The sequence below is a fragment of the Tripterygium wilfordii genome, chromosome 11, assembly GCF_013401445.1.
Source record: "Tripterygium wilfordii isolate XIE 37 chromosome 11, ASM1340144v1, whole genome shotgun sequence".
NCBI lineage: Eukaryota > Viridiplantae > Streptophyta > Magnoliopsida > Celastrales > Celastraceae > Tripterygium > Tripterygium wilfordii.
In genome coordinates this window covers 1,100,436-1,110,346 of record NC_052242.1, presented here as the reverse complement: position 1 = coordinate 1,110,346, position 9,911 = coordinate 1,100,436, and the positions used below count along the sequence as shown (strand labels likewise).

The 9,911-nt window shown below is 37.2% G+C and overlaps 2 protein-coding genes across 2 annotated transcripts; one reads left to right on the top strand and one right to left on the bottom strand.

The window, feature by feature from the left end:
- The first annotated feature begins 1,369 nt into the window (after window positions 1-1,369).
- Window positions 1,370-2,996, top strand: LOC120009364 (homeobox-leucine zipper protein HAT22-like). The gene is made up of 3 exons (XM_038859925.1): window positions 1,370-2,054; window positions 2,327-2,406; window positions 2,513-2,996. Exons 1-3 carry the CDS (start codon window positions 1,584-1,586, stop codon window positions 2,724-2,726), a joined length of 765 nt encoding a protein of 254 aa, XP_038715853.1. The 5' UTR covers window positions 1,370-1,583; the 3' UTR covers window positions 2,727-2,996.
- Window positions 2,997-5,375: 2,379 nt separating this feature from the next.
- On the bottom strand, window positions 5,376-9,774 carry LOC120009363 (homeobox protein knotted-1-like 2). The gene is made up of 5 exons (XM_038859924.1): window positions 8,947-9,774; window positions 8,755-8,877; window positions 8,533-8,668; window positions 6,164-6,417; window positions 5,376-6,009 (listed from the first exon to the last, which is right to left on the bottom strand). The coding sequence occupies exons 1-5, from the start codon at window positions 9,376-9,378 to the stop codon at window positions 5,806-5,808; spliced, it is 1,149 nt and encodes a 382-aa protein (XP_038715852.1). The 5' UTR covers window positions 9,379-9,774; the 3' UTR covers window positions 5,376-5,805.
- Window positions 9,775-9,911: the final 137 nt, after the last annotated feature.

Here is a 9,911-nt window from a genome sequence, read left to right as displayed (position 1 = left end):
TGTAAGTCATCGTTTATTCTCCTATCACGTCCTTGTTAGCTATCTTTAATTATGTGCAGTTATGTAACAAAGATGTGTGAACCACCGGCACAAGCAACAAGAGCATAACAGGGATTGACTATATAGCTAAAATTAGTTGAGAACTTGACATTAATATTCTTGGAAGCTAATTAAGATTCTATTACTTATATAGGGGTGGCAAAAAATCAATTTTGAGTTAGTTTCGGGTCGGACAACATCACGTGGTTACAAAAATATTTACATGTACGGACCATAACCCATATTGGATTTTGGACGTACTTAATTGATCATACCCGGATTGGATAAATCCGGACAAGTAAATTGGATTATAACCTAATTTGGATTAAGGTTCGGACAAGTAAACCAAATAAGTTTTGTGTGTTTGGATTCAGACCCAAATTTAAACCGGATAAAAATTTTGTATTTGGATCCAAATTTCGGACATATAACTTATGTCTAAACTTGATTTAATCCAGATTAAACAAATTTGGTCATCCAAGTTGAATAGAGTTTTGTCACCCCTAATTACATATCCACCAATATTAATTACTTTGTTTTTGAAAATTCTATGATGCTTTTTTCTTTAATTTGCCAAAGAATAAATTATTTCTTGATTTGGATCGACACAATTTGGTCTTTTGCCTCTTAATAATGGAAGTATGATGAATAAGTACCCTCGAATTACTCGTTAGTTGTGGTGTCCTAATATGTGGTTTAATTTCAACACTCCTCATCACCCGCGGTTGAGAAATAATTTAGAGGCTTAATAAGTGAATATTTAATTTTCAATCTCACAAATATATACGCTCAGAAATAATTTTGCAAATACATTCAACAATCTATATACTTGTAGTGGCCAAAAACCGTGTGCCCCATTTCTATGGGCCCGTGACTCCTCGACATGTACAATTTTTGTAACCAGTCCTTATTACATTACTCGGCTACAACCTCTTAACACAACTTGATATCGACCTACACCTCACCTCCACGTCGACTTCGACTCTCGTCCTGTCACCACTTTGACACCAGTTCTTACTATACATTTCATATTGATCCAAGACTAATACTATCTCGTACATTCCCGAAAGTAACCTCAATACTTGAGCAAATGCTGCTCCTGACTGTAAAAATAGTCTTCATCCCAGATATCTCTCTGTAAAACTCATTGCCATCCTGTTGATATCCAAGGTCCTTGCATTATCAACGTTTGTTCGTTTCGTAGATTGCTGGTGGCCTCATTCGAATATTCTCTTATTGTAAATTCGAACACCTACAATATACATATACACACATTATGGGATGCAGACAAAGAGAGAGAAGATTTGCAATGATCAACCTATGAGGACAAAGAGAGATGGGAATTTTTCACAATTATTTATTCCATAAAGCCAACATATATTCATTTTGCTTTTTCAATACTTCAAAAATCACTTCTTTAAACTCTCTCCCCCAAAGAAGACACTTTAGCGAGTTTAGACACACTTTCCTCCTCCTAGCTCCTTCTCTTCTAAGTATTCTTTCTTTCCATAGTCTCTTCAAGCTTTGTGCATGTGTTAGCTAAAATGGGTTCCGATGATATTTATAATACATGCCTTGTTCTTGGGCCAGGCTTCTCTAATCATGATCATCAAGAAAGGAAGAGGAAGAACATCAACAAGGTTATTCCTTTGAAATCTGATCACCACAGCTACTTGTTCCCATCTGATCTAACATTAGGTCCGTCATCAGAAGAGATCAGCATGTGCTGGTCAGCATCCGCGCCGAGAAAGATTAATGATCTTCCTCAAGACTTGCAGGAGCAAAAACAAAAGGCTACTTCTTCTCCTAGTACTACTACTGCCGCATCTTCCTTGTCTAACTCTAATAGTGTCAAGAAGGAAAGAGAGTTTGAAGAAGTGGAGGTAGAGAGAAGCTCTTCAAGGGTAATTAGTGATGAAGATGAAGAAGGTAGCCCTAGAAAGAAACTCAGACTCACAAAAGAACAATCCGCCGTCTTAGAAGAGAGATTCAAAGAACAAAGTACTCTTAACTCGGTACGTAATTCATATATATTCCTACAATTTGATATGTCAAACCCCAATATATCCTTCTAAAAGCTGAAGCTGATATGAGTGTTAGTTAGGACTTTATCCTACATCAAATTAACCCAACCGAGCGACATATACGTAAATATTTAGTCTCTCTCATACAACCGACGCATTTTCTAAGAAACAAAATCGTGCGAATCTTTCACCTAACATGGACAATATTGATTTGCAATATTTGGGCTGTATTTTCTAACAATTTTCGTTGCGTGGATCAACAGAAGCAAAAGCAAGTGTTAGCAGAGCAATTGAATTTGAGGCAGCGTCAAGTAGAAGTTTGGTTTCAAAACAGAAGAGCCAGGTTCATAATCAATTCTAATTAACATCATCTTAATTAATTACTCCTCCAAGTTTAGCATGAGTAGATCTTAATTAATTAATGATTATAATCATATACATGTATGTAGGAATAAACTGAAGCAAACAGAAGTAGATTGTGAGGAGTTGAAGAAATGCTGTGAAACATTAACAGAAGAGAACAAGAGGCTGCAAAAGGAGCTACAAGAGCTTACGTCATTCAAGATGAACGACAATACTGCACCGTTTTATATGCAGCTGCCGGCGGCAACTCTCACTCTCTGTCCTCGTTGTGAGAGGACGGCCACTGGTTCTGCATGGTGATGCACTGATTTCTACAATCCTTTCAACCATCCATCTGCGGCTTGTTAGATTAACACTTTGTAATTAAGGCCTAATTATGCTATATAAAATTTCGGTGTTATATTATTTGTAGATTAATTAGTTACTAAATTAAACTGATTATTAATTATTACATGTGTGTAAACATTTTCTCTGTGTTGTCATGTACATGTTTGTGAATTAGTTTTAGGAAAAGACGACCAAGGGAATTTTTGTCTTATTTCAATTCAATGAAGCAATTAGGTTAATTATTATTGTTGTTAGGAGCTGAAAGCTTCTTTAGTGTGGTCATCTCATCTGTAATAATATTTCATCCACATAGTTGTTATGAATTTTGTCCCTTTATACCAATTATATATACATAATTGGTATAAACGTATAGCTCGGGAGATTCCAAGTTTGATTTCCACTGAAAGCAATACTCTCGCGCTAAGTTTAGACCCATATCATGTGGGAAAATTATGTGCGAACAGGCCTGACACCCGAGTTTAGGCTCATATCAGATGTTCAAAAGACAAATTTGTATAATGTCGTTCTCGGTTGTCAAAAAAACAGAAATTTGTTAAACAGAATATAGTCCGAAATATTCCAAGATAAGGAAAGCCCAACAATAATTTAATTTTGGGAGAGAACAAGGAGTAATTAAATTGATTGTAATTGAAGCATGCACCTATATCCTTCACTTATGACACAACGAAATTAATAATAGTTGATTAACAAAAGTCGGTCCACTAAGAATGAGCAACACATGTATGAGTTCGTCACAAATTTTTGGTGCCATTATGAATGTCAATGTCCTTTGGTTTTCATTAATGATCAAATTAGGCACGCTAAATGTTGGCTTATGAAAACAAAACAAAACTATTCTGGAAAATCAAATCAATTTGGATAAACTATTCTGCTGCGCATGCGACGTTTGTCCACAAACAATGAGCCGTCTTGAGTGCATCACCAATGACGCAATTAAAGCAATTCATCCACCACTTGATTGTTGACTAATTGCCTTATGATTCTTAGGATCATTTGGTGCTTGATTAATTTTTGGAGTACCCAGGTCCGCGAAACAACTCTTTCTAAGAAACTCTGAAAAATAATTAACTTCGGGAGAAGGAGTGACTCCTCACAAAGGGGTCGTAATAACCATGCACGGGCTTCTATTTATCAAAAATACAGGCCTCAACAAAGTCTATGTATGGGATCTGATGCCTGCTCGGTGACGTCAATTTGCCAGAATATCAAGGAAGTTGGTGACTTGAGGCGAGCATAATTAGATTGCTGTTTGTGACACAATAATATAAAATAATTTGAAAATACTTCTACCTATCAGAATATCGGGCGCCGAAATGATGATGTCAAGGGACTGCTCATTAGGGTAGGAGACAAATCTTCCTAACTCAATTTTCTCCATTAATTATGTTTATCATCAATGCTTTCTCTGATATCATATAACCAAGTTGATCTAGCAATTATTGGGCTTAAGCATTTTAATGCGATGGGTCCTTTTCACTTTTTAAATTTCAGCCCACAAATCAATAATATTATTCGTTTTGGGAATGTCACTCATCCCAATAATAGTCTCGCATAAACATGCTTAACTCCATCCCAATAGTGCTCTCGTAAAAGCACATTTAACTATAGAGTTACTACGGGATGTGGTTTATCTTCTTCAAAAAAACGCGTTGTTGATGGTAAAAACCTAAATTTATCTATATATGTTAACAATGTACCACCATCTTAATTACATGTATGTAATTTACATTTAATCGTTGATGTCCAAACAGAAACTTAGGAAACTTCTCATGTTCTCTAGTTCTTTTTCCTTCATTAGGCCTCTTGCGATCCACCACACAATAAATGGGCCCCAGTAGGTATACTGTAGTCAGCAGACCGTCGTCGTCGATAGATAGCAAACTTCTATGGAAGAGGCTAGTTATGGGCTCATGAGAATCAAGCTATTAGACTTCATAGATCAAACGACAAAAGGGCTTCAAGCCCATTTGAAGACTTCTCACGTGGTTATAAGTTATAACAATATTGGGCTGAGGCCAGAATGTCAAACTTAACCCATAACTTCAGGCGTATCCAAACTTTCAAGCCTTGAGCCGATTCAATCTTCCACATATAATTTCTTCGAATGAGCCAAATTCTGAGCAACCCAATTCATGTTTCTTAACACTCAAGCCACTAGTTGGAGTGATGGTGATCAGGGTTCAAATCCCCTGTTCCTCGTTTCAAAAAAAAAATTCACCTAATTTTTTGAATACCATTATTTTTTAATGACTAATCACAGGTGGATCGAGAAATAGGTTTGATGGAAGATATCTCTTAATAATTCAAATCGAAACAACAGGATATCCAACTCTGACCTATATGACATAACCGATCAATAGAAATACTACACCTTTGTCATATATTCCATACATATTCATGGAAAACGATTCACTTTCAAGATGCCTTGGTAGTGAAATGGTAGACACTGATAAAAATATCGAGTATTTAGATCACCCCACTCACTCCATGTGTCTTGACAATATATGCTGCAAACTATATACGAATGGATCAATCGATCCCATGAGACTGCTTTTCCAATCAAGATCAAATTTCATGAGAAACATACAATAATTTAGGAGATGGGAGTGCAAAGACAAGCCACATACTTGAAGATTAAGCAAGAGTACAAGTAGTACAACCTTATAAATACATACTTTAACCTCACTATATACACTTAACAAGGCAGCTCTAGCAAGTAGCCCTAATGACATGCATATAGTGTAGAAATACACCTTCAATAGCACACAAATTCACTACTGCTAGTACATCCTTATACGCATATATACTTCCAAACAACACCAGAATCCTCCCACCAAAACAAACAAAAAGATGCAGAATCAATTGAGCACAACAAGTTCCTCCAAATGACCATATTATGGTAATGACTCTAGCTTGTGATACAAAAATTATCAAGATATATTAGGGAAATTTCATCATCATCATCTGGGATTTGGCTTGAGTAATAGTGTACAAACTAGGCTTGACACTCCGGTGTGCAGTTGCAAGCTGTTCATGGCCCTAGACGATAAGGGCCGTCGCCCATGTAATGACCATCCATGTAGAGTGCTGCATTCTGGGGATGTAGCCCATCCATCACCATGAATTGCATATCTTCCGAAGGTTTCCAGTGCCTTTTCCTTTGATTTATGAACCAATTGTTTATTTGTTTCTGGTCCAACCCTGTTGATTCAGCCAATGCCACCTTCTCCGATTCCTGCTTCGTCACAAAAACAACGTTCAATCGTCAAAATTGCTTCACCCCAACTTACGCGTCACAGGTTCAAACTACGAAAATGTAATGGCTTCTCTTTGTAATGCATTCACCTACTCCAATATATATAGGATTGACTATCAAAGGATTTACTTACCGAGGGATACGGCCATTTGTAGTGTAATTCCCACCAGGCTAATAGCTTCTGCCTAGCTTCCTTGGGAAGTTTCCCTTTCTTCTTTTTCTTGGAAAGCTCTTGCTTTAGGCTACTTAAGTAGCCACTGTACTTCCTTAGCAAGTGATTCTTCAGTTGTCGATCCTCGGCGCGTGGATCGATCTCCGGCAGTTCTGTTTCTCCTCCACTATTCTCTTGATCCTCATCAGATGAACCAACACCCTCACACTTATCATCTGCAAAACAATGTTTACCAATAGGGCACATTTTTAGAGGGATTTCTCCTCCTAAAATACAATTCCTAATTACAGCTTCAATTCCAAAATATCCAAAATTGGAAACTAAATTTATTGAAATGAGTATCAAACTTATATAACATAAGATTGGCACTGGTAGGGGGCAGTACAAGAGGGATGTGCTCTTTGACCTTTCGTTGATTTTTACCCTAGCTACGTAGAAGCAACTAGGTCATTGGGCAAAGGTCCATATCAGTATTAAATACTTCAGCTCTCACACAGAAAAAGCATCTCCTGAGCTTGATCAAAACATAGTGTTCATCAGATTAATCCGCGGCTTGAATTCCAATTATCCTATACAAAACTAGCAATTGTGTACTATTAAGAGATCAATTGTGCTAATTCTGAAAATCAATTCTGTGATCGGCTTAATTATTATAACCACGTAACAGAGAAAAGATTATATAGCCATATATGATATGAAAATCCCCATTTATATATATTAGATTATCTTACGCACTCCCCGTTAAGATCATCAGAATGGTTATAAAAAAATGGAATTTTGATAACATTATATCACATATGACTTACAAAAAAAAGATGAATGAGGCATGTCAAAATGTAAAGCAATATAAAATTAAATTATGAATTCATGATCAATGTAGGTTTAAAACAATCAAACTCCTAAATTTTTTTTAAAAATGCCAAAGACCATTATAGAGCAACTATTTAGTTCCTTCAATCCCATATATAGGGTTAGCGAATTCCTAAATTTGGCTAGATTTAAGAAAAATATGCCGACTCCAAGGAGGGTGGACTCTCATATCTCTTTCCCTGTGCATCAATTTGTGTTATGGACCCCTTTGAGGTCGTAATGAGATGTGATCATAACTAGTCTTGAGTGAACTATTTTAGGTTTATTAGTAGTAACCTAAACCTCTTTTAAGCTCACTTCTTTTTATAATCAATGTATTTCATTAAACCAAATGAGAAGAAACTTTTTTTCCATAATTAACAACGAAGTTCATGAAAGACTATCCTCAAACCAAATGCGAAAGATACTAAATTTCTTTGAACGCCTAACTAGAATGTGCTATTCGGTTATAGTCCGAAGAGCTTACTATAAGCGCACCATTGTTATAGTAGCCACTACCGATCTCACATTTGAGGTAAATAACTATGGTTTATCATCTTAGTTTGGATACCTTGTATAGGCAATCAATCCTAAATGATCGATAATTAACCAAATAAAATATGCCACTCAACTAGTTCCCTTAACACGTAATCTAGAGTCTTGCAATAATTAAAGTCCTTTCATCATACATCCTCTAGAGAGAATCCCTTCACAATCAATCACACTCATCTCTGCTGAGCGATTGCGTGAAGTGGGGATTATATAAGATCGTCAAATTAACAGTAATAATCATATACATTGACGAAAAACTAGTCAGACTAATATAAATGGGCTTTGTTTAGATGAAAGAAAGAGAGAGAAAAATAGTAGTCCATACCATATATATCACTCAAATGAACAGGCGGAACAAAAACAAAACTGGGGAATGGCAGAGAAGCTAATTAATTATATAAAGAGATTTACATCTCTGTCTCACATAGAGGAGTACAGCCTACATGGGGTAGCACTGATTCGAACAGCATCCTATGTTTCCTGGAGCCTATATTTTGGCTTCAACAAATTAAGTAAAGAGACTTCAGATCATATATAATTAGTCCACCGCCCATCTCGATATGCTAATAAAGCCAAGCAAATCATATTTACCTGGATTAACTGACCAAGAAGAATAATCCTGGATTTTGGCAGTATATATAATTATATATATATATAACCCTAACATTGTCCAATAAAGCTGACCCAGAGTGCATTTATTATTATCATTTGAAGCCTCTCAAGATTCCGTGTGACCTCGTGATTAGGGTTAGCTTAGCTATTCTGCTTGTGATAAGTAGTTGTCACAGTGGCGATGGAGGAGGAGATGGAGAGCGATAGGGAGGGGAGGGGAGGGGACAGGCAAAGAGGTCTCCGCCCAAACCCGCACCGTTGACACCTACCTTTCCTTCATTATTCATTACTAGCAAGAGAAATTAAATAATGAGTACCAGAATTGAAGATCTGAACGGGTCCGCTGCCGAGCATATTCAACTGGGTCTCGATTCTTCGCATGAAATCCGTTGCTTCTTGTAACGGTCTTGTAAGTTCCTCCCTGTACTTCACCAGCATGTCATAATAAGCCTCCTGTTCAAAAGCCAGAAAATTAAATTAAATGAAGACCACGTTGACAGACACAGTGAGGGGTTATTGCCGGATTGGGGTATTATTACCATGAACTGATCGAGTTCTGGGTCTCTCGAAGAATCCCTGGAATTGACCGAAGATCGCTGTCTCGCCTCGAACTCTTGACGAGCGGCGGATAGCCGAGCCACTATCTCAGGCGGCGCGCCTACCTGAAACACCAAAAGTTTGAGTTTTTATATATATTGTCTTCTTGTACATGAATTGTTGGAAGAAAATACCTTTTGGCAATCCATGTAAGCTTCTAGGAGGTTGGAGTACTGAGGGTGTTGAATGATTTTAGCTTTGATGGCTTCAACTTCATGGCTCGAGCTTTCATGACTCCCTTGCTGCTGTTGTTGGTGATGGACTGGTTGACTTATCCCTCTGAGTATATTGTAATTATGGAACTTCTGGGCCTGCTGTGAAGTGCTGGCTTCAGTCTTCACCGCCACCGCTGGATTGTTATTATTCCCGTCGGTATAAAACTCACTTGATTGAAGATGAAAGGAAGTTATAGGCATCTGGGTATTATTATTGCTGACATTAGATCCACTGCTGGCTCTGCCGTACGCTGATGAATTGTGATGCGGTGCAAGTACTGGTGTTGCATACAAGAAATTCAAATTCCCCCTTTGAGTGTTGTTCTCGTTGAGATGATCGTAGTCGTCCATTTTCTCCAAAACCCAGATCAGGAAAATCACCAAAAAAAATGGGCTTAATTAAAACCCTAACCTAGGTAGAGAGTCTAGATGACTCCAACTATAGGCATCTATCTATCGAGAAGAATTTGTGATCAATTTCAAGAAATTGGGATGAGTGGTTTCTCGGTATATATATTGATTGGTGAGTCTCGAAGAGAAGTTGCACCAAGGCTTCAACATGTTATGAATAACAACGTTGAAAAGCCAAAAACAATAGCAAGAGGAGAAATCATGGTGGGTGTGCTTAAGAAAATACCAGCTATTTCTGCGAGTTTGAGCTTAGAAGACTTTCGTAGATGAAAGAAATATATATTATAAAGGCAAGCAAAGGAATGGAGATAAGGCAACTCTCTCTCTCTTAGTATTGATACTCTTTGTTTCACGGACGTCTCAATTTATCACCCTTTTATTTTAGTTGCTTTTTGGTTTTGTGTTTGACATTCTATTCCTTTCTCCACCGCTTTTATGTATTTTTATGGGAACGGTAAGAGGAAGAGCACTGT

Coding starts and splice junctions, on each gene's coding strand:
- LOC120009363 (XM_038859924.1), bottom strand. CDS start 9,378: ATGGACGACTACGATCATCTCAACGAGAACAACACTCAAAGGGGGAAT. Junction 8,878..8,946: donor CTTACATGGATTGCCAAAAG/GTATTTTCTTCC, acceptor TTGGTGTTTCAG/GTAGGCGCGCCGCCTGAGAT. Junction 8,669..8,754: donor CAGAACTCGATCAGTTCATG/GTAATAATACCC, acceptor GCTTTTGAACAG/GAGGCTTATTATGACATGCT.
- LOC120009364 (XM_038859925.1), top strand. CDS start 1,584: ATGGGTTCCGATGATATTTATAATACATGCCTTGTTCTTGGGCCAGGC. Junction 2,055..2,326: donor AACAAAGTACTCTTAACTCG/GTACGTAATTCA, acceptor GTGGATCAACAG/AAGCAAAAGCAAGTGTTAGC. Junction 2,407..2,512: donor TTTCAAAACAGAAGAGCCAG/GTTCATAATCAA, acceptor ACATGTATGTAG/GAATAAACTGAAGCAAACAG.